Here is a 24,791-nt window from a genome sequence, read left to right on the forward strand (position 1 = left end):
AAGAGAGCCTCAGCTACCCCAAGAGAGCCTCAGCTACTCTAAGAGAGCCTCAGCTACCCTAAGAGAGCCTCAGCTACCCCAAGAGAGCCTCAGCTACCCCAAGAGAGCCTCAGCTACTCTAAGAGAGCCTCAGCTACTCCAAGAGAGCCTCAGCTACCCCCAAGAGAGCCTCAGCTACCCTAGGAGAGCCTCAGTCCCAGGATATGGATACCAAGCACACATTGGAGAAACACAGAAGCAATGAATTGTGCAGGGAAAGGAAATCCAAAAATAAAACTCTACACTGTCCACTGTTAGCATTATCCATGAGACAAGAGGATGTTTTATGTATGCATTAAAAATAGGATGTTTAAAGAGGGAACATTCTGATTCCAAAAATAAAACTGGAGAAGGTGTCCCATAACCTATACAAAGGTAGGGACTTGGCGAGTGTGGAGGACAGGAGACAGAGCAGGGGAGAGGCTCAGCCACTGAGCTGATGGGTATCCCAGAAAGAGAGCAGAGCGAGATTGTTGACGGAGGTGGAAGAGCGGGTGAGACACCTGACTCAAGAATCAAGATCCTTTTGCAGCTCACAGGACAGACATGGTGCCCAGAGACATGTTTCCTCACACCCTTGTCCCAGTTTTAAGGGCACGCACCACTCCTTCCCGAGCTATGTCCCAGGCTTATGCTTGCTAAGGTAAATGTTCAAGAATTAAAATGTGTTTCTTTTCTTAACCTTAGGAAGTAATGGTCGCAGATGATCTGGAAAGCGAGGTAGGCTGCCATGTTTTGTTGTAAAGCTTATATGTGTCTTGTAAATAGAGACTGGGACTGAAGTGAAGACTCAGGTCCCAACTGAGAAGGGCAGAAACACAAGTTCCTATTTCAAAGCAGATATTTACTGCATCTCAGCAGCACAGGGTAAAAGCAGATGTTTACCGCATCTCAGGCACAGGGTCAGCTTACTCTCTATTTCTCCCTCCCATTTCAGAGAGAAAAGCTGAAGTCCCTTTTGGCAGCTAAAGAGAAGCAACATGAAGAAAGCTTAAGAACCATCGAGGCCCTGAAAAACAGATTCAAATATTTTGAGGTACAAAGAAGATTAAATTATTTTCTTTTATTCTTTGTCTTTGCAGTGAATAGTGGGAAGGGACCTTGTGTAGGAATTGACTTGAATTATAAATTCACTCTTTATTTAATGTCCCTAAATGTGTTTCCTAACAGTATGCCCCTTGTAGGCTAGGTGAGAACATCTCAGCCGGTGGTGGCATGTAGGTGACATTTAGTTTCTTTCTAGACTCTCTTCCTGAAACTGCTCCCTTGTCTTGTACTTTTTCAAAACCTTACATGCTGTTTTATCCTGTGAACTTGTAGTGGCGTGACTCTAAAAATGGGGAAATGTCATGTAAGTGATGTGGGACGCTCCAGGCAATGCCACCTAAGTGACCTGGGATGCCCCAGGCTCTCAGGCAGGGCTCTGCCAGGCAGGCTTCTCTCTTACTGCCGTCCAGCACCACGATGCTCTCAAACTGTTGATCTGGTTTGTGATTAGACAGATGTGCACATGTGGAAGGTCACTGCACTACACGGGGAATATTGGGATACTTCAGTAAAATTTAAAATTTAAAACAAAACAGTGTTTTAGATTTAGGAGTGCCTTCAAAAGGTTATTTAGAAACACAACTTTATAAGCTTCAGAGTAACTTGAGGAGCTAAGGATATTTCCTTTGGTATCTTTGTTCACAGTCCTGGATGACATTTTAATAATGGTTGTGAAGTCTAGCAGTAGGCAATGTTTTCACACTCCGGCTGCTCAGCACAGCATGCAGTGACACACGTTATCCCCATATGAAGGCTTCCTTTTTATCTGTACTTAAAGGGCTGTGGGACAGAGATTTGCCCAGTAAGGGGCTCACACATTCTGCAAGTGAGTTTAGAACTCTCAATAGGCTATGATATACTATAGAAAAGTAACTACTATTTCATATATCAAAACCAGCATGCAGGTGTTCTAAAACATGTATTTATGTGTATGGATGTTTTGCTTGCTTGCATGCATGCCTTTGCATCACCACCTACTTTTAATTTTTTTTATTTAAAAGCATAAATATAACAGCTAAGAGCACTCATTGCTCTTCCAGAAGGTCCAGGTTTGATTCCCAGTACCTACATGGCAGCTCACAACTGTGTGTAACTCCACTTCCAGCGAATCCAATGCCCCCTCTTGGCCTTCATGAACCCAAAGTAGGTGGTGTGATCTTAGCAGGGGGCACACGCTGTTGAAGTCTTCCATCTCCTTAGCACTGTGTGACATTGCTTCCTCCCGCAGTGGGCGTGACCATGACCCATGTCCTGTTTAGTCACTTTCCCATCAAGACAATGGGGATATTTCCTTTCGTCAGTACATATTTATTGTGATGAATTTTCATATAAGCAATGGGTTTTTTTAAAGCAAAAGAAAACTCCCAGGCCCTACCTATATGTACTTATGAAATTAGTCACTTAAATCCAGTACAGATCATTTAAAGTCAGCACTCCCTATCCATGTTTCTGAGTTCTGCATCCATAAATTAAAAGATAGTACATAAAAAATATTGGGAAATGTCTCTATTGAACATGTGCAGATGTGTTTCTTCTTGTTATTTTCCCCAAAATAATCCCTTACACTATTTGTGCAGCATTTCCCTGTGCTAGACATTATAAATAACCTGATCAGTTAAAGTCTGTGGGTGGATGTACACAGCCCAACCCAAGCTCTGCACTGTGTCCTGGGGGCCGGTCTGAGTGTCTACGTCTTGACAGCCATGGACACACAGAGCTGACTTGAGTGTTCACAGCATTCTGATGAACTGAGTGTAAACAAACTGTATGAAGGCATTTATCTTGGTCAGATTTGGGCGAAACCTGGGGACTTTAGAATGAGGCTAGTTTATGCTGTAATTGAGAAATGAAGAAAAGACAAGAAAACCAAGTTAAGTTTTAAACTCCTGTATGTATTGTGTCTGCCCCCCCATACACATCTAAGTCCGTAAATGATTACAGACTCTAGTATTAAAAGCCATGTAGAACGAACAGCTAGCCTACGCTTGCACATGCTTCTTCCTGCCTTTGGGGCACTGCATTTAGTGGAGGTGAGTTAGTTTAGTTGTGAAACGCTGGGTGATATTAATTTAGGGGTTCAACACTCCTAGGCTGGAGGTTGGTGTTGAGCTGTTGAAGTTGACTCGCCCTGACCCTTGGGGTGTAGGATTTTCACCTCTGCACTAGTCTTTGGACACCCGCACTGGGAAAAGGGACAGTCCCAGTGTGTTTTAACCCTGGGCGTCTGAGGTGTCTCTCTGCTCTTTTCCCTCACTGCTGCTCTGCCGTGGGCAGACCTCTGCCCTAGTTTAATTTGGCAACAACAATGTCCGCACCTCAACAGCCTGCATCTCTACAGCTTGAAACAATGGATTCCAATCCCCCAGAGTCAGTCCCTACTGTGGGCTTTCCAGTTCCAGGAAATCCAATTCCATCGCCTTGCCTGTGGCCACTTCCTTCCTCCCCTCCCAGGCACACAGGAGCAGAAGGGCGGCAGCAAGGTGCGCGCCATCATTTTGCAGCTTATTCTTGTGTCCAGAGCAGTGCAGTGTTTGCGTGAAGCACTTGGCTGCATTTGTCAGAGTGCTTAGAGAAGTGCTGGGTCCAGCTGACCCTGTCACCAGCACTCTGTCCTTTGTAGGCCAGAGAAGCAAGGCCTGTGACAGGATGTTTTCAAGGATGGGATCCTTTAGAACTGAAATAGAACATTTGACAAACCGCAGACCTAAATTAAAACCTAAAATGTTTTAATTCGCACTTCTGATTTCAGAGTGATCACCCAGGACCCGGAAGTTACTCGAGTAACCGTAAGTATGAACGCGTGGGGTTTTGTTACAGTTGACAGTTCAGGACAAATGGGGATGGCTGTGTCTGTAGGCTGGACCTCCCTGTACACACAGCCTGTCTACAGGTTGCACTGCAGCACACGGAGAGGAGGCTCAGAGGAGCACTGTGGCCCATGGTGAAATGTGGTAGGCACAGAGGCCCTGCATGCAGTGCCCCTGGAGGCCAGAAGAAAGCTTTGGAGTCTCTAAAGATGCTGTTCAGACAATTGTGAGCAGGTTTAGGGGTGCTGGGAATTTGAACCTGGATCCTTTGAAAGAGTAGCTGGTTTTCTTAACCACTGTGCCAACTCTCTGACTTACTTTTTTCCCCCAATGAAAACAAATACAGTTTCCTGGTGGAGAGTAATCTCAGTGTGGGTAAATGTTTCACATGTTTATAAGCAATTATTTATTTGTTATTATAGGATTACCCATAACTCATCTCCTCTGTTGTCTTATTCTCTGGTTTGGTACAATTTCTCTGGAAAACCTATCTTTTTGTTTCTCTATTAAGTTCAACAGTAATGTTTAACCTGTAACTTTGACTTATTATATACATTTTACTGTAATCGTGTAGCCTATTTAACCTAATAGTCTTACAGATTTCTTTTTTAAAGTATATATTTTATTTTAAAATGTGTGTCTCTGTGTGGATAAGTATTCCCACAAAGGTGAGAAGAGAGCATCAGGTCCCTGGGGCTGGAGTTACAGGCAGCTGTGTGCTACTCGATGTGGGTGTTGGAAATTGAACTCACAAAGAAATAGCAAATGCCCCGACCACTGAGCCATCCCCAGCCCAGCCTTATGTATTTCCAAAAACCACCTTTAGTACCTGTTGTTCAGCCGACCATAGGGACTTTCCTTTTACTGAAAAAGGAAAAATATGTCTACTTTAGAACAAGAACAGGTTCATATTGTACTGCTTTTAGTTTGATTATATAATAAAGGACAAATTATACCCACTTTAGCCTACACAAGGCCAACTTGTGCATGAATATGTAAACTATCATTTATTGGTTTTAATTAGGAAAAGAAGATATGCTTCATAAACAAGGTCAAATGTACACGGCAGATTCACAGGTAAGACATTTGTTATTTAACTTAAAAACCTGTCTAAAGGGGCCAGATGTGGTGGCACTTGCCTTTGCAGGTGGATCTCTGTGAGTTCAAGGCAACCTGGTGTACACAGCAAGTTCCAGGCCAGCCCAGAACATAGAGAAACCCTGTCTAAAATGAAAAACAAAACATTTTCTAAAAGAAAACATTTGGGTCTGTCTACAAAGGAGAAACCTTCGTATAATTATGAAGTATGTTATCACTGAGTAAGGTTTTCACGGTCCAAGTTGGGTTTGTTTTTTTTAGTTTAATACAAGTACATGCTGCTATTTCTAGGGTGACACCACTGATTGTGGTGTCTTAAACAAGAGGCTGGCATTTCTGCCCATCCTCTTTGATCTCCAACTTCCTCACAGAATGTTAACTCTCCTTGTGGGTTCACGTAGAAGGACACAGGTGTGAGTCATTCAAAAATAGTTCAGGCACTGAAACTTTTTTTTTTTTTTTTTTTTTTGCAATTAAATATCCTTTGTCTTGAAAAAAAAATTTCCAAGAGGTAGAATGTTGGCAATTTTCGTACCTATTTACCCAGCATGCATGGAGCCTTGGCTCCCGTCCCCAGCCCTGCAGAAACCTGAGGTGCTGGCAGACGTCTGTGAGGCCAGCACGGGTGGTGGGGGCAGGAAAAGCACAAGTCCGAGGTCATCTTCAAATGCAGAGATTTCTGAGGCTACCTCAGCCCCTGAGACTAAGAAAAGAGTAATAGTGAAAGGGTATAGAGGCAGATCCCCAAGTCTGTAGTGGGGAGAGTGGTCAGAGTGTTTGGGAAGACTGGATAAAAAACTGATTGTAATACGTGTAATGGCTTGGAGGTGTGACTCTGTCAAATTGGCAAAGTATACTAGTGTTAGTGCAAAGATAATTGAGCAATTGAGAGCTGGTCTAGAGGCAGGTCAAGGCTCGGAACGTATTTTACGTTGGCAGTTTCTTTCTCTTGATTCAGAGCAAGGTAGTTTTAATTTACCCAAATAACTTAAAACAAAAAAAAAATTCTGCCCATTGAATAATAGGATGTCTCCATAGCCCATTGAATTTATCGATGAATCAATACTTATATAAAAAACACTGTTGCTAGATGGGAAAGTAAAAATAGTTATATCAAGTCTTTCATGACTGTATGCCCTGAAAGCTGAGCTAGCTATCTCAGAAGTTTAATTATACTTCTCTTCTGTCAGCATTAATTAATCACGGGAACAAGGTATCTATGGAGTTTTATATTTTGTGCTAAGATTTCTATCTTCCCGCTAGAAGGGAAATGTATGTCTCTTTTGTTAGTTGATTGACATTTCCCTGACAGTTCTCATACAGGCGGGCTTATTTTGGTAGAATTTTTAAAATTTAAAGAGCATTATATTGGAGTTAACAGTGAGGCTGCTCAGAAGTCACATATATTTTATTAGAAATTTAATAATGTGTGTGGATCAGCCAGGTGGCTTAGCTGGAAAAGGTGGGCACCCGCAAGTCTGACGACCTGAGTTCAAACCCTGGGACTCTCTAAATTCGTCTTCTACCTCATCTATGTGTACTCCACAAAACAAAGAAACAAACCGTTTTAATAATATATAATTCTATGAAATTATTTACACATTTAAAATGCAGTATTTTCTTGGGGGTTCTGATGACTTGCTTTAGAACCTGAAGTTCTGGGCCGTTTCTACACCATGACGTATGGAGTCATGATGCTGGCTGCAGAAAGGAAACTGAGCCCAGCGCCACAGCTCTTTTCTTTAGAAATTGCCTTACAAGACTACCCAAGATATCTTAAGTGTAATAAGGAAATCCTACCCAGAACTGTTTTTCTTACCCAAAATTGATTCTTTATTTTGCTCCTCCCATCTCTCCCATCTTCTTAATCTGAAAGCCTTTTGATTACTGATGATGTAGATACTGTATAGAGCCCTCTATAAAATAGAAGTCACCACAGTGATGTTAGGGTCTGTGGTTAATGGTTTTTGTTTGTTTTTTTTTGGCAGTGTGCATCACCGGGTGTACCTCCCCATATGCAGAGCAGGTCTATGTTAAGGCCTCTAGAGTTGTCTTTACCCAGTCAGACCTCATACTCTGAAAATGAGATTTTAAAGAAAGAGTTGGAAACCATGCGAACTTACTATGACTCGGCAAAACAGGACCGACTGAAGTTCCAAAACGAATTGGCTCACAAGGTGGCAGAGTGCAAAGCCTTAGCTCTGGAGTGCGAGAGAGTCAAGGAAGACTCTGACGAACAGATCAAGCAGCTGGAAGATGCCCTCAAAGACGTGCAGAAGAGGATGTACGAGTCCGAAGGGAAAGTCAAGCAAATGCAGACCCACTTCCTCGCCCTCAAGGAGCACCTGACCAATGAAGCAGCCACAGGGAGCCACCGAATCATCGAGGAACTGAGGGAACAGCTGAAAGACCTGAAAGGCAAATATGAAGGCGCTTCAGCAGAGGTGGGCAAGCTGCGGAGCCAGGTCAAACAGAGCGAGATGCTGGTAGGAGAGTTCAAGAGAGATGAGGGCAGGCTGGTGGAAGAGAATAAGCGATTGCAGAAGGAATATGGCACGTGTGAAGTCGAGCTGGAGAGGAGGGGGCGACGGGTCGCGGAGCTGGAGGGCCAGCTGAAGGAGCTGGGGGCTAAGCTGGCCCTTTCCGTCCCCACAGAGAAATTTGAAAGCATGAAGAGCTCGTTATCCAATGACATCAATGAGAAAGCAAAAAGGCTGTCGGAGATGGGGCGGGACTATGAAAGCTCTCAGGGGGAAATTCGACAGCTGAAGAGGGAGCTGGAGAGTGTCAGGGCCCAGCACATCAGACCTGAGGAGCATGAGCTGCTCAGAAGCAGGTTGGAGCAGAAGTCGGGAGAGCTGGGAAAGAAGGTGTCAGAGCTGACCCTCAAAAACCAGACGCTGCAGAAAGACGTGGAAAAACTCCACGCAGACAACAAGCTTCTCAATCAGCAGGTGCACAGCCTCACGGCGGAGATGAAAACATGCTACGTGCCTCTAAGGATCAGCGAGGAGATGAAGAAGTTGCATGACGTGAACGTGGAGGATTTGAATAAGAAGCTTTCAGAGGCAACACAGAGATACATGGAGAAGAAGCAGGAAGCAGAGAGACTGCTGGCGGAGAATGATAAGTTGACTAAGAATGTCAGCCGCCTGGAAGCTGTGTTTGTAGCTCCCGAGAAACATGAAAAGGAGCTAATGGGTCTGAAATCCAATATCGAAGAACTGAAAAAGCAACTGTCTGAGCTTAATAAAAAATGTGGTGAGGGTCAGGAGAAAATACGTGCACTTATGTCTGAAAACAGCAGCTTGAAAAAGACTCTGAGTAGCCAGTATGTGCCTGCCAAGACCCACGAGGAGGTGAAGGCCACCCTCAACAGCACATTGGAGAAAACCAACAGAGCCTTACTGGAGGCGAAGAAAAGGTTTGACGACACGAGCCAGGAGGTCTCAAAACTAAGAGACGAGAATGAAGTATTGAGGAGGAACCTGGAGAATGTTCAGAATCAGATGAAGGCTGACTATGTGAGCCTGGAGGAGCACTCGAGAAGGATGAGCACGGTGAGCCAGAGTCTGAAGGAAGCGCAGGAGGCCAACACTGCCATCCAGGCCGACTACCGCCAGGGCCAGGAGGAGATCGTGACGCTGCATGCTGAGATCAAGGCCCAGAAAAAGGAGCTCGACACCATCCAGGAATGCATCAAGCTGAAGTACGCGCCCCTCACCCGCCTGGAAGAGTGTGAACGCAAGTTCAAGGCCACAGAGAAAGGACTGAAGGAGCAGTTATCAGAGCAGGCGCACAAGTGTCGCCAGAGGGACGAAGAGGTCAAGAAGGGCAAGCAAGAGAATGAGAGGCTGCGGAAGGACCTGGCTGCCCTTCAGAAGGAACTGCAGGATAGGAACGTTCTGGTGGAAGAGGCCAGGGAAGCAGAAAGAGCACTGAATGGGAAGACAGATGAGCTCAGCCGGCAGCTGAAGGACCTGTCCCAAAAGTACAGCGACGTGAAGAGTGAGAGAGAGAAGCTGCTAGAAGAAAAGGCCAAGCAGACCTCTGAGATCCTTGCTGCCCAAAATCTTCTGCAGAAACAGCCGGTCCCGCTGGAGCAGGTGGAGGCTCTAAAGAAATCTCTCAATGGCACAATTGAGCAGTTAAAGGAGGAGCTGAGGAGTAAGCAGAGGTGTCTGGAGCGAGAGCAGCAGACGGTGAGCCAGCTACAGCAGCTGCTGGAGAATCAGAAGAACTCCTCTGTGACCCTGGCGGATCACCTGCAGCTAAAGGAAGCCCTCGAGAAAGAGGTTGGAATCATGAAAGCCAGCCTGAGAGAAAAGGAAGAGGAAAGCCAGAAGAAAACCAAGGAAGTCTCCAAACTCCAGACAGAGGTTCAGACCACCAAGCAGGCGCTGAAGAACTTAGAGACCAGAGAGGTCGTCGACATGTCGAAATACAAAGCCACCAAGAATGACTTGGAGACCCAGATTTCCAACTTAAATGACAAACTGGCTAGTCTGAACAGGAAGTATGACCAAGCGTGTGAGGAGAAGGTCTCTGCCAAGGATGAGAAGGAGTTGCTCCATCTCAGCATAGAGCAGGAGATCAGGGATCAGAAGGAGCGGTGTGACAAGTCCCTGACGACGATCATGGAACTGCAGCAGAGGATCCAGGAGTCCGCCAAGCAGATCGAAGCGAAGGATAATAAGGTAGGCATGACGCAGACCTCGAGGCTGGGTGGGGGAATCCTAGTGTAGGGCTGTGACCCCTTAGCACAGAACCCCACAGTCAGGTCTACCAAGCCATTAATAAAGCACCACCCTTCCAGTTTGACCACAGGTTGTGAAAAAAATCCAAATTGGAAAAGCACAGAAATCAAAGGCATCTCTTCTGTCTGTCCCCTCCGCTGACCGTTAGGGACGGAGGGGAGACTAAAGCTCACTTTCTTGTAATAGTGAGTCCGAATCTTGTGGGCTTCTGGCTGCCAGGAGTCAAGGTCGCCGGGGAGCATCCAGACTCCATCTCCCTATGCACCTGTACCAGCACACTGAGCCCAAGTCACCATGCACCCTGCCCACAGGCGTTTCTACAGACCTGGCCTGGGAAGTTTGGTTCTTTTTGTGCTTTGCTGTCCTGTGCACCTTTAACCCTTCACCTTTACCCTCAGTCCTCGGTGGCCCGTCTATCCTGTAGCCGATAGTTCCTCCCAAAGTGCAGGTTCATTTTAGCTTTGCTGTTCGTTAAATTAAAACATGTTAGGAGCAGGATTTTTAATTTATCTTTTCCTCTTGGTTTTCTTCCTTATGGTCCAGTTTTACAGAATAGGTACGCATAATATTTTTGAAGCTGTTAGATGTCCAGTTTATATCATGGAGATGAAAAATGAAGGCTGATCACAGCTTAATGCATTCACTAAGTAATTATGAAATGGCCTGTATGCGCTGGGGAAATCTGGAATGAGTAAAAGCGGCCTCGGCCTCCGCCTCAGCCCTCCCCAGCAGCACAGCTTCCCATAAGAGCTGGCATTTAAATCCGCTCGGCTTCTGTGCAAAGTTGTTAGGATGCAATAACACATCATTGTGATAGCTGAGTCCTGTGTCTACTTATGCACACTGGCCGTTATTAAACAGCGCGGTTCCTGGGGCAGCAGAGGCTACAGCACTGACTGGTCAGCAGCTCACAATAACCTGTTTCGCGGGGGGGGGGGGGGGGAGACATGACGCCATCTGCTGGCCTCGGTAGGCACTGCACACACAGGCACATAAAAATATATTTAAAAAAAAAACAACTTGTTTGAATAAATACTACAACCCTTGATGAGAAGAAAGCCCATAAGTTAATCCTGTGTGCACATGAGCCAAGCTTTTTCAGTTTTCACACTCCATCTAATAAAACCCCTTTCCAGTGTTTAACATCAGAGGTTCTTCCTTCATGCTCAGAGAAAACTAGGCTCATGCTCCCGTTTTAAGGCATTCATGATGTTTATTCTCAATTTGGTGTTGTCTTTGGAAGACATTTGCTGGAATTAAGTCCAAGAAATTGTACGAATAGTATGCTGTGTATTCTGTCGGTAGACTCTTGGCAGCATCTTACCCGCTGTTTAAAGTTCGTGTCTCAAGTGAGGAGTGATTTCTGTGTGAGGATTTTCATGTGCAAGGATGGTATATGTTTTCCTACAATTTCTCTCTGTCTCTCAAAAGATAACTGAACTTCTGAATGATGTCGAAAGACTAAAGCAGGCACTCAACGGCCTTTCTCAGCTCACCTACAGCAGTGGCAGCCCCACCAAGCGGCAGAGCCAACTGGTGGATACCCTGCAGCGGCAAGTGAGGGATCTGCAGCAGCAGCTGGCTGTGAGTGTCCCGGGCACTGAGGGGTGGGTCGGCGGAGTGAGCTAGTGAGTGTGAGTGACCGTGTGTGTGAGTGTGTGTGAGTGTGTGTATATGAGTGTGTATGTGTGAGTGAGTGCATGTGACGGTGTATGAGTGAGTTGAGTGTGTGTGAGTGAGCGTGAATGTATGTATGTGAGATTGTTTGTGTGTGTATGCGCATGTGTGAGTGAGTATGTGAGTGTGTTATATGAGTATATGTCCATGAGTGTGTATTTTTGTGTGTGAGAGTGTGTGAATGTGAGTGTATATGAGTGTGTGTGTGTATGTGTGAGTGTGTATGAGTATATTATATGTATATGTGTCCATGAGTGTGTGTACTTGTGAGTGTATGTGAGTGTGAGTGTATGTGTGTTATGTGTGTAAGTATGTGTTATGTGTGTGTAAGTGTGTGTTATGTGTGTAAGTATGTGTTATGTGTGTAAGTAATGTAGGCATCAAATTGGAGTAGGCTCCAATGAGCATCCTGTTGTCTTCTCCCTGACCTGTGCCTCTGTTGCCGTTCTGCAGGGCAGAGTAGTTTAGGGAGACTTACTTGGCTCCTGGCTCCTGGCTCCTAGAGGGGTTGCATCTGGTGAAACCCTGGCTGTGTCACAACATGGCAGGAGCTGTCACACAGGAAAGCAAGAGCAAGAGGGGCCAAGCTCACTGCTCATAAGGACCCCATTGTGGTAGTAAGAAGCCTGTGATGATGACATTAACAGTGTCATTATCAATATTGGATCTAATCGCCTCTTCCCTATGGGTGGTGGTGCCTGGGAACTATTACTACCACACAGAGTCTGGGGCCGGTCGCATTCAAACAGCCTGTTCCCAGGAAGGAAAGGCTAACATCGATTGGGAACTGGCTCTAAAGAAGGAGGAAGAACTTGGCCTGAGTGTGTAAAGCATTTTGGTGGATGAAAGGGAGGTAGAGGATCTTCCAGGCCACGGAAATAGTATGAAATAGTATCCAGAGGTGGGATCTGGCCACCATGACCCGGGGTGACAAACGCAGGCCTGGTGGGCACACTAGAGCACACCTGTAGGAGGCATTAAGAGCAGAGGTTCTGGGAGGTGGCACAGCAGGGGACAGCACTTGGTGCACAAGCCTGACAACCGAGGAAGGCACCTAACGGTGGGGTGGGAGGAGGGAACTTCCTCTAGTGTCACGTTCTAGGGGTCCAGGACTGAGCTACCTCTTCCCTTTTGTCAGTGCTGGCTCAGAGACTCCAGGGGGGTGCCTCCTTACATACGAGAGAGAATCCACGCTTATCAGCTTGGTCTCCAGAGTCCAAATAGCAAAAGCCACGTCTTTTTAAAAGATATTTATGTTTATTTTTAAGTCTCCGTGTGTGTGTGTGTGTGTGTGTGTGTGTGTGTGTCCGTGTGTGTGTCCATATGCATCTACATTCTCATTCCTGTCCTTCCACACGAAAGCAGTATTCATGATCATTAATAATAGCAACAACAACAAAAACTTTTTTGTTGTTTTGTTTTTTGTTTTTTATTTTTAAGACCTGGACGTGAGAGATGGATTTGCAATTAGAAGTATATACTGCTCTTGCAGAGAACTCAAGTTCAGTTCCTAGAGCCCACATTGGGCAGCTCACAGCAACCCATAACTCCATTCCATGGAACCCGATGCCTTTGGCCTCTGTGGACTCTACATAGACACAGACACACAGACACATAGACACAGACACACACACACACACACACAGGCACACACACACAGCAATCCTCTGTGACTTGGGGTAAATGGCGTAGCTTTCCTGGGAACATGAATATGTATTAGGGAAACCCTTACAGCAGCTCCATCATGTGTAGTTTAGCATCCGTGCTTCTGTTCTAAGGGTGGCAGGAGCCCTTTAATAACCTGCCAATCTACAGCAGGAGGTCTCACACTCATTTCTGCAAGTCTCCTGGTCTTGCACACATGTGTGCTAACATTCTCCTCTGTCTACTTTCCCATGGCTCTAGGATGCTGACAGACAGCACCAAGAAGTTATCGCTATCTACCGGACACACCTCCTCAGTGCCGCACAGGTAGGAACAGCTATGTCTTTGGAAAAGACTATTCATTTTAGGGAAAAATAAAATACTGTTTTTATTTTTTGAATAAACTTACATGCATGTAATTGACATTTGAAGTTGCTCAAGCCCATATGCTTATTTAAAAATAATTGTGTTTCTTTTAATCATGGCTTGCATATCTCCCAGAACAATTTACAAAGCTACACAGCAACACAACATCTTAAATTTAGTGTTGTCTCCATCTGCTTGCCACTCATCCGCTAGACAGTTTGGCAACACATGATGGCAGCTCACGTTAACAGTGTCGCTAGCTGGGATAATGCCTTGACATCACACGTGGCTGTCGGGAGGGGGGGAGGAGGGCGTAGGGGGAGAGAGAGAGAGTAGAGGGGGCTGCATATGTTTCCTGGTAGCTTTCGGGGGGGGGGTTCTTTGAAGTAGCAAACACTTGAAAAATCAGAAAAGGACAAAGGGGTGTGCCCAGAATTGTAAGAATTTAAGGGAAAATTGGTCTGTTATAATTGGTTATTTACTTACAGAGCCTTAAACTCAGTGAAGCAGAGGACTGTAAATTCTCTTCTTTTGTGTTGTTCTGAAAAGGCCTATAAAAGAAATATGCTAAGAAAATGTTTCGGGTGTGAGAGATGGGTTGTTTCTGCTCCGTGGCAGCCGAGCAAATAGTCTCCCGCATTCTCAGAATAGATTGTGCAAGAAGACGTACTGAAAGAGACAATGTTGGAATCACGAGTGAGGGATACTAGAAGTTATTTGGATTTGAGATGAGTTAGCCACACTGTTCTGTTAAAAACAAACAGAAGCAAGGAGGGAAGACAGCAAATTTCAAAGAAACATGATTTTTTAGAAAGAGAACTCAATTAAAAAATTAAATAGTAAACGTACTTTCTGACATCAGATCTTTTTTTTTTTTTTTTTTTTTTAATAAAGTGAATGAACTGAATGTGGTGGTGCATGCTTTTTTTTTTTTTAATAGATCCTGGAAGTGTATTTATTTATTTATTTATTTATTATATGTATGTATGTGAGTACACTGTCATTGTCTTCAGACACACCAAAAGAGGGCATCGGATCCCCATTATAGATGGTTGTGAGTCACCATATGGTTGCTGGGATTTGAACTCAGGACCTTCAGAAGAGCAGTCAGTGCTCTTAACCACTGAGCCATCTCTCCAGCCCCCTGACATCAGATTCTTAAAATCAGTAGTCTACTTTTCCTGTAGGGTTGGAGGGGGCTCTAAAAAGAGAGATGGCAGGGAGGGTGCTCCTGCTGCCCTCTGAGTGGGTAGGACATTTGCTGAGCTCTGAAAGATTATTTCACTTACTAGAGCTGTCAATGGGCAACAGAACAGGACGTTTATGAGAGGATAGAACAGCACAGATCAGGCTGCAGAGATGGCTCAGTGGGTAAACGCACTTGCTGGCCAAACATGGGGACCTGGGTTCTGATCCCGGAAAGAGACAGGCATGGCTACCTGAGTGCCTGTGAGGCCAACTCCCAGAGTGGTAGAGACAAGAGGATTACTGAGGCTTAACACCAACCCAGAGTTAGGTTCAGTGAGAGATGATGTCTCAGGAAATAGGGCAAAGAGTGGTAAAGCAGGGCACCTGATACCTCTGCATGCTCGCACATGCACACATGCGTGTGCACACGTACACGTGCACATGTATACACACACAAAGACACATCCACACACACGCACACGTGCGCGCATACACACACACACACACACACACACACACACACACACACACACATACACACAGAAACTCAATACTAGAAGGGATGAGAAACATCCTAGTCTTGGCCAGAGGGGGCAGAGCAAAACGCCATGACAGCTCCTGAGACTTTTCTACCTTGTGTAATGCGCCTTTCTGAAATCTATAATTGTTTTCTGCTGCGTCCTAATGAAGCAACAGCAGCACTTGGCATCTGAAGGCGTCTTGCCGGCTGGCATCGTGCAGTTAACTATGGATCCAGTTTAGTCAACTGTGGCTAACATTTGAAATTTAAACACCCTGCTGCTGTAAAAACAGATTTGGGAGGCAAAACTTTTTATATTCATAGATGTGTCCTGCCAAAGCTACTCAGATGCTCCGGTAATAAATTAATAATAAAGACGAGAGCAGAAGCTTAGAAGCCTGCCACAGATTTGCATCTGCTTAACCCTGCTATCTAAAAGAGTGTGTATGTGTGTGTGTGTGTCTGTATATGAGTATGCGTGTGTCTGTGTGTGTGTATATCTGTGTGTCTCTGTGTATGAGTGTGAGTGTGTGTATCTGTGTCTGTGTGTGTATATCTGTGTGTCTCTGTGTATGAGTGTGTGTATCTGTGTGTGTGTCTGTGTGTATGAGTGTGTATGTGTGCGAGTGTGTGTTGCACATACATGCAGGTATGTGTGGAGGCCAGGCCAGGCCATTGGGTGCTTTTCTTACTCTGCCATCTGCGTTATTGCCTGGAGGCATGGTCTGTCACTGGCCTGAAGCTCACAGTTCTGCTAGACTGGGTAACCAGAGAGCTCTTGATCCGCCTGCCTCTACTCTGCAGTGCTGGGGTTATAGGCTCTTACAGCGTTTCCCAGGGTTTTTATGTGGGTGCTGGGAATTCAAACCCAGGGCCTCACATTTGCAAAGCAACCACTCTTACACACTGAGCCTCCTCTCCAGCCCCTAATTTAAAACTTTTAAGTGTTTTCTTTTAAAATATAAATGATTTACACACACAACTTTGCAACAGGAGAGATGCCAGTATATAAGAGGTACCTTTCATTGCCAATAGTTTTGGCTAAGTGTTTGGAAAATGGGTCTTTTATACCCAGTCAGGTGAAAGTATAAATAGTTATTTCTAATAAGCAAAGTGTTGTAGTCCTTTGAAAATTCAAATATTGAGCTGGCTTTTTGTTGCTGTGTCTTGGTTTTTTGATACTGGTCTCATGTAGTCCAGGCAGCCCTTGAGTTCCTGGTCTTCCGGCCTCTATTTCCTGAGTTACGGTATTACAGTTGTTCATCATACACCGGTGCTGAGCCCATCTCTTGAGCCAGCTGCTACTTCTCCAAGTGCCTGACTATAAAGATTTTATGTGTGTGTGTGTGTGTGTGTGTAAAATATTATACACATAAATGTCTGACATTAGGGAAGAGGCAAGGACATGTAATATGTCTGTCTAGTGAATATTACATAAAAGTGAGCAGTTACCTGGCTCGGGAGGAGTGCTATGGCACTGAGTGAGAAGATGCGCTGCAGGGATGTGCCATCCTGCTTAGGTAACATTGTCAATATGGGAATTTTTTTCCTCAGTCACTTTTCTCCTCAAAGGGGAAGGGCAGGGAGATGGCTGAGTGGGCAAAACACTTTTCCTACAAGCTTGAGGACCAGAGTTCAGATCCCAGCACCAAGGAACTGCTGAGTGGGTGTGGCAGCCTGTCTCTAAGCCCAGCTGTCAGGCCCTGGGCAAGCTGGGTAGGGATGTTCACCAGCCAAATGGCAAGCTCTGGCTGAGGTTATACACACACATGTTCACACGCACGCACACACGCGTGGGCACACACACACACACACACTCACTCCACAACAGCCGTGGGCAATGTACATGGACCTTATTGTTTGTAATGTATACTGCAGAGGCCATTATTGCCCGTTGGTTTTCTGGCCATAAGTGTCAGGAGCCCCTCCTGTGTACTTACTCCATGTGACCTGATGCCTTTGTTTCCGTGGTAGACTTCCTGTGGGACACTCTCTCTTACAATGATGAGGTGTGCCCTAGGATAAAGGCCTCACCTTTGGAGTTCAGGAAGAATGACGCACCCTCTCCCTTCTCTGCAGGGCCACATGGATGAAGATGTGCAGGCAGCCTTACTACAGATCATACAGATGCGACAAGGCCTCGTGTGCTAGCGGCAGCTGACTCGGAGCCTGTCCTGCTGGTGCTATGCATCCTGGGTGCAACTGTGTGCTCTTCTGGGCCTTACTCTGATAGTGTCAGTAAAATGAACTATATTTGTTCCGTTGTTGAATTTTACTTTTCTGAGTCGAGTGTGTCACCGAGTTTTCCAGCGGATTCGAAGCTGACATTCTGTGTACGTTTATTTCACACAGTGGCAAACAGCCCGTGCCTTGCCTTGCCTCAACTATAGCTTTTGTGTTTGTACTTTTTAACTTTTATTCCCTTTTGTTTTTTGTTTTGTCTTTTAAGACAGGGTTTGTCTTTATAGCCCTGGCCATCCTGGAACTCACTTTGTAGACCAGACTGGCCTTGAACTCACAGAGAACCACCTGCTTCTGAATGCTGGATGCTGGGATTAAAGTCACGCACCACCACACCCTTGTAATTATACTTTTTAAAGCTACGTTTTAAAAATAGTCGAGTCCATGTTAAAATATGAGCCATCTGAATGGGTTCATATAAAAAGGAGTTGAGGCTGAAATAGCACTGAAAGATTGATTTTGGAAATCTAAGTTTAGCTGATAGCTACTTTTAAGTGGATCAAGAGACCTCCCAGGGGGTGAGGAGATGACTCAGTAAGGAAAGTGATTTCCAGGCAATCCCTCAGGACCCAGATTCCCACCCCCAAGTGTAACAGCGTGCACCTGTAATTCCAGCACTGAGGAGGAGGCTGACACAGCAGACACGGGCCAGCCAGTTTAGCCAAATCAGCTCAGGTTCAGGGAGAGACCCTGCCTCAAAAAGTGAGATAGGGAGAAGCTGACAAAGATGCTAGTATCAGCCTCAGGCCTCCACATGCACATTCCCCCGTGTACGCACACATACTTACAAACAAGTCATATTTTTCTTGCTGTGATCCTTAAGCCTTACCTGCTTTGTAGGAGTGGATTATGTTGCTGGCCAAGTTTGGGCACCACTCTATCCCGGCCTGCTGGACAGTTATTCCATGGTCCTCGAGGGGGATCCCAAACCTATATTGAAATGGGGATAAAAGAAGAGACGGAGACCATGCATGTGCTTGTCATAGTCTCGTTTACTGAAGGAAAAGGCTCAGGTTTTATACAATACAGAGAGGGATTGGGGAGTGATCAAAAGAGACATAGTGAAGGGGGGGTGTCACACCAGCAGGCTTCCTGCTGCCACCAGCAACTCTCTCCAGCTAGCCCCACCCCCTCAGCGCGGAGGTGGGGGGTGGGGGGGTGGGGGTGGGGGGTGGGAGGGGTCATTGTAATCAGTGTGGTCCCACGTTCCAGGAACCAAAGAAATCAAAACTCTTGAAGCTTATAATTAACCAATCAGATTTATGTATTAGTAAATTCTCAATTTACAAGATGCCAATACAATAATTTCAGAACCAATTGAAAGTGATATAAGCTTTATCCCAATTATTCTAACCTTATGATATCATAACTACCTGTGGCTATCTAAAGCTACGCGGGGTCAGGGGCTTCCTCCTCTCTGTCCTCCTCCTTCTTGGCCTTCTCTTTTCTACCCTCTCTCTGAGAGGCTCCCTGACCCTGCCACTCTTAGCCCCGCCTCCCTTTTCCCTGTCCAATCACAGGCCTCCTGCTGCCCTAGTATTTTTAGTGTGATTGGACAGGGAAAATGCTGTCCCACCTCCCTGCCGAGCAGCCTCAGGCTCGCCTTGCCTTTGTTGTTCTTATGCTAATACCTTTTAAAGTGGATCTCTGTTTTGCTGTGCTAGTTTGCACTGCTCAGGAACTGGCAGGAGTGGGACAGTTGAGGAGTTGGTGAGAAGCCTGCCTCCTGGCCTCCACAGCAGCATTTTAACCTTTCCTCACAGAGGCTGACTTCTCTCACCATTGGTTTTAAAAGGAGAACAATGGCTTTGACATTCGCGACTGTTGTAATCAAACACTCGTTCTACATGAGTCCTCCAAATGTCTCAGACTTATTTACAGGAGCGTCGTCTGAATGGGATTAATAACAGGAGACACAAGTTTCTTGCAAAATTAATATTCGTGATTTGGGGAAACATCTTGAAGTTTTAGACAACAGCGCCACAATGCAGTAATGCTTCCAGAATAAAGACAGCAAGAAGATAATGGAATCGGATGTATTTTGTGGCGAATTCTCTAACAAGCTATTTCTACTAACTGCATCTTTCTAAGGAGAATTTATATCTTTGATTAATATTTTGTTTGCTATTCACACTAAAAATTTCTAATTTGATGGTTAGCATTTAATTTCACAAACAGATCATTTCAGCTGAGCTTGTGTGTGTGTGTGTGTGTGTGTAGTGTGTACATGCATGTCCGTTGTGTATATGGGTGCGTATGTGTGTGCGTGCACAGGTATGTGCACATGTAGAGTTTCTAAGTTGATGTTGTGTATCTCTTTCTATTGCTTACCATTTCATCTGTTGAAGCAGGGACTCTCAGTTGAACCTAGAGTGTGGGAGTCAGCTGGATTAGTGAGCCGGCTTTCCCCTCCCCTGTCTCTGCCTCCTTGGTGCTGGGGCTATAGGTGGCCATTATGCCTGTCTGGCTTCTATAAGTTGGTTCTGGGGAATCTGAACTCTGCTCTTGACACGTGCCTGACACATGTTGTACTCACTGAGCCATCTTCCTGGCCCCTGGGTTTTCTTCCATTGCAAACTGTGCCTTAATAATCCTTGGGCATTCTGAACCAAGTTTTTTGTTTTGTTTTGTTTTGTTTTTAATCCTATCTTTATAGAATACAGTTGGAAAAATCACCACTAATACCAGGGGTATGCCATCATATTTCTTTTTTTGAAAAAGCATGTTTTAATATGGGGGTTACATAGGGCATTTCCATGCCAGCACATAATGAATGTTAAGCATACTCACCCCATACCCTGACACCCCACTCTCACCAACTCCCCTTATTCCCTAGATAATGTGATTTATGCTTTTGGGTCATCTGAACACCTATGATCTTATGTCTCTGTAAAGACTAGGAACCACAATTGAGAGGAAACAGGTGCTGTCTGTCTTTCTGAGACTTACCTAATAGCTTAACCTAGTGACCTCAGTCACATGCATTTCCCTGCAAGTGGCATGACATCATTCTTTATAAGTCAGCATATTCCACCATCGTGTATAAACAATGAAAAAGTCGGATTGATTTACTTGAATTCTTGAGGCGGGCACATAAAGTTTACAGGAGGGACATCTGCTTTCTTAAGCTGTTTAATGTTATTTATCCTGTATTCTGTTTTTAAGATTTTGGTGCCACTACTGAAGTCCAACAGTCTAATGTTGTCCTTGGTAGTAGGGGAAGTAATCTTATGCATATTTTATTTTTGTTTTATTTTCTAAAAGAATTTTGTGTATGTGAACATGAGTGTAGTGCCTGTGGAGGCCAGAAGAGGGCATCAAATTCCCTGGTGCTGGATTGACAGGTAGCTATGAGCCTCTTGACACAGGTTCTAGGAACAGCTGGAGTGCCCTGCAAGATCAGTATGTGTGTCCATCCCCCGCATTTTGTCTTCATCTGTCAAAAACTCTTTTCTTTAGAATTGCTTTGAGCATCCTTATAGAAGACTTGAAAGTTAAGTTGTACATTTCTTATCTTTGGAGAATTTGGAGTAAAAACTGGCAGGGACTCAGATATGGAAGATGATGCTGAGACCCTCTTTGGCCAATCCTGTTGTCATCCACTCACCTCTGGACATGCCAGGCTGAGATCACATTTAAAGCATTGGTGATGAAGGCCTTTTAGTTAGAAGTTGGTAGAGCAAAGATCGTGGATGCTCATATTTCTGTTTTATGTTCAGAAAGTCTGTGAGACCTGAAGTAACCAGTTGTCACCTAAGGATCTGCAAGCTCTCTGGGAGAGTCACTGAATTATTATTTTTTAATTATTTTATTTATATCTATACACGGTCACTGTCTTCAGACACACAAGAAGAGGGTATCAGATCCCATTACAGATGTTTGTGAGCCACCATGTGGTTGCTGGGTATTGAACTCAGGACCTCTGGAAGAACATGGAGCCATTTCTCCAGCTCAAATCAGAATTCTAACAGGTATGATCCTTTATTCTCCAATCCTTAGGGTTCTTTGTTTGTTTGTTTGTTTGATCCTACTCATCAGGCAAGCTCATTTTTATTCACCTGTTGTCAGTATTAATAATTACCTATTAAAATTGAGCCAACTCAATTCAGTTCCAGATCATTCCCCACATGAGGCAGCTCACATCTACCTTTAACTCCTGTTACAGGGTATCCAGTACCCTCTTTGGTCTCTGAAGGCTCCAGGCATGCGCACAGTACTCACCAGGAGGAGGTGCTTACACTGAACCTTAGAACTTGATTTGATCCTTGGAACCCACTCCCCCAAGCTGCCCTCTGACCTCCACACACTTGCAAGCATGGGGCACATGCTCTACGCTACACACCCCAATCCCCCATGTTGTTCTCTCTCTAAATGAAATATTCCTGCAGTGAGCAAGCACTGGGTGTACCTGTATTGTTCTAAAATTTCAGGCAAAGTTAGTATAGTTTTGTTATGAGTTGGATCTTAACTGTTCCCTCAAACCCATGTGTTAAAGGTTGGTTACCAAGTGTTAGGGAGCTGGCATAGAGGACTGTTTGGCAGGATTGAGTAGAGGGACGTTAAGGCATTAGATGGTACCCACAGAACATGACCCTACACTTATCTTTGCCATAAGTGAGTATATAGATTTTAAAATAAAAGCATGAATCCAGGACAGAAATGGCTTCCCACAAACCTCCTGAAGCAGTGCAAGGGCTACGGTTAGCATGATTGGGTGTGTGGCACCCCTAATGGATTACAATGTATTTTCATTATTTATGCCTGCTTGAGCAAACATCACCAGTGAATGGATCCAGCCAAAAGAAGATGATAAAAATGTCATATGTAAATGAAAAAAGGGAGGCGTTTTGACGTCTGCTACCCTAGTTATATAGACACATAATTTGGCCACATATATATGTATACATATTAATATATATATGAATTTATATTTAATGAAACAGAGGAGGAGACATCAAGAAAACAACGTCTCCATAACTGTTATTTGCTATCAAATTGACTTATTTGATAGGCAAGATTCTTATTTATTGTATGCAGGTTTGCAGATTTATTTTTTATGATAGCAGACCTGGGAATATCCTGAAGTCTGAAAAGAGTTTAGAGAGGTTATTGCCTTCTTAATAATTTAGAGCGTCTATTGCTGCGCCAAGTCAGAAGATTAACATTTAATAGAAAAAATTATATATCTATAATTCAGTCACGGCTATTAGATCCGATGGATTTTACATTAAGTGAAAAAGATGTTGAGCATTTAAGGGCCATTAAACTACAGGACTCTTTTATTAGGTTTTAAGGCCTCTGAGCCAGGGTCCTGCTGTGAGGAGTATTTATTTTACATATACAGAACGCATTAAGGATAGGGAAAGGGCACACATTTTCAAAGAAAACAGGCCATGAAAAATTGTGATTTTCCACACTGTGAGCAGCTGCCGTGCAGAGTCCGCCTTATTTTATAATAATTCCTTTTATGCATCATTAAGTAGCTTTCTCGGAGATGAGGAGCATAGGGTGAAGGCCACTTCCAAATGGTACCCTGCAAGAACGCAGAGTGACAGCATCTCCTCCATGGTGATTGGACTTTGAAAAAAACATATCCCTGAGAGGATACTGAAGGTCACAGATCAGTGTGAGAACTCCTTCTCCAGAAATCCTTCAAGGCCCCTAAAGACAGAGAAGATGCTATGCTAATAAATTCTCATTCATTCTCTCTCTCTCTCTCTCTCTCTCTCTCTCTCTCTCTCCTCTCTCTCTCTCTCTCGTGTGTGTGTGTGTGTGTGTGTGTGTGTGTGTGTGCGCGCACACACACACATTCATCTCTATGTGCCTATGTGGAGGCCAGACATTGACTGAGCATCTCCCCAAGACTGAGTTCTCACGACTGAATCTGGAGCTCTCTGATTTTTTTGCATAACACAGCTGGCCAGCAAGCCCTCTCTGTGAGTGCTGGGATTTGAACTTGTGCCTTATGCTTGCAAGAAGTGCTTTGCCAATAGAGCCCCCCCTCCCTACTGGCATTACCCTCTTCTAATGGCACCTCCATTACCAGTGAAGGACTAGAATGTGGCCCCTGAGAGTATTGTATGCTAGTGAAGAGAAAGCCTGAACCATCATTTTTATTACATACGTGCTCGGAACACATTTTACATGTCTGGAGCAAAAACATAAGATATCTGACATGCTTTTCTTACTCTCTGTACCATTACTGCTGCCCCCCCCCCAACCACACACACACAAATACTGGGGACCAGGCTCACATGAGGGACTCAGAGACGATGTGGGAAGGAAGCTGGTCTCATCGGTAACCTTTTCCCTCTATGGTGTCCAAATAAAATTTGTGCTTCCCACCCCCCCTCCTTCTTGCTTGCTATTCTAAGCTTTTTTTAATTGCCTCAAGTGGGACCTTATGGGCTGTTTAGGCATTTTCCTCAGGATTTAAAAATGAAGCCAATTTATATTCTCAGTCTTCTTGCTAAAAAATCTGTTAAACCACAATAAAAAGGACTGCTACTTAAACCCTCCCCGCTTTGTCGTTGCCATAATTATTGGCTCTTTGGAGCTGCAAGATCTCGTTTATGCACAATTAAAAAGATGGGCCACTGAGCAGAGCTGACCTGGCCCAGGTGGAGGACTCAAAGGCTGAGGTCCTCCTGCTGCGATCCGAAACTGAGACACTCTCTAGCTTGGAGCCTTTTTTTTTTCAAAAGCAAATTGTTCCAGTTGGCCCTAATCCCTAAGCAGTTCAGCTCCTTTAAAACCATCTTTATTCATTCACACCAATTGACACTTAAGAAAAAAAAAAAAAAAGCCCAGCAACTATTCATCTGAGTCTAAATATATCCGTCAAAGTCGAATGTGTTTAAGGGGATTTACCATCTGCTTATTCAAAATACTATTTGTTGTCAATATTTTTGGTGTACCGGCGCCGGGCTTTTTATTATAATGTGCATAGCCACTTCACAGCGGCAGAGCCCCAAAGCCATGGCAGCTTTGGGAGGACCTGAAGGAGGGCTTTCTCCCCACCTCTGCTCTGCCATCTGACATGGCCGCTGCTCTGCGCACCAGGCAGAATTCCTTAATAAGCGCTTGCTCGCTCTCCTTCCAGACCCTTTTGGGCAATCACACCCCCCATGTTCTCTAAGTAGCGAGCAGTTACCAGGACAACAGAGACTTTGAGGAAGGTTTAATTGTGACTTGATGTCTAGCCAGAATAAAGCGCTAGTGCCTTTCTGTGTGGATTCTAGGTCCCCAAACAAATGCCAACGCGCTTATTTTTATTAGGTTAAGGTGGCTTGCAATATTTTTTCCCCTTCAGTATGAGAGAGGGAAAGGCAGAGATAGTCAATGCTAAAAAAAGTAGGGAAGCAAGCAGTGACTTTAACCCAGAAAATATTTGGTTAAACACATCCT

The 24,791-nt window shown here is 44.7% G+C and overlaps 1 protein-coding gene across 2 annotated transcripts in view; it reads left to right on the top strand.

Moving 5' to 3' along the window:
• Uaca (uveal autoantigen with coiled-coil domains and ankyrin repeats) overlaps positions 1-17,418 on the top strand; it is an 84,556-nt gene extending 67,138 nt beyond the window's left edge. The window contains exons 12-19 of one of the 2 annotated variants that reach the window (XM_021206225.1): positions 727-759; positions 977-1,075; positions 3,836-3,872; positions 4,918-4,970; positions 6,980-9,688; positions 11,180-11,332; positions 13,331-13,396; positions 17,223-17,418. In XM_021206225.1, the coding sequence (XP_021061884.1) occupies positions 727-759; positions 977-1,075; positions 3,836-3,872; positions 4,918-4,970; positions 6,980-9,688; positions 11,180-11,332; positions 13,331-13,396; positions 17,223-17,294 (3,222 nt within the window). In that variant the 3' untranslated portion in view covers positions 17,295-17,418. The remainder of the gene's footprint in view (positions 1-726; positions 760-976; positions 1,076-3,835; positions 3,873-4,917; positions 4,971-6,979; positions 9,689-11,179; positions 11,333-13,330; positions 13,397-17,222) is intronic. The other variant, XM_029543342.1, reaches the window with a different exon arrangement.
• Positions 17,419-24,791: the final 7,373 nt, after the last annotated feature.

The sequence above is a fragment of the Mus pahari genome, chromosome 10 (genome assembly GCF_900095145.1).
Source record: "Mus pahari chromosome 10, PAHARI_EIJ_v1.1, whole genome shotgun sequence".
In the NCBI taxonomy this organism is placed as follows: Eukaryota; Metazoa; Chordata; class Mammalia; order Rodentia; family Muridae; genus Mus; species Mus pahari.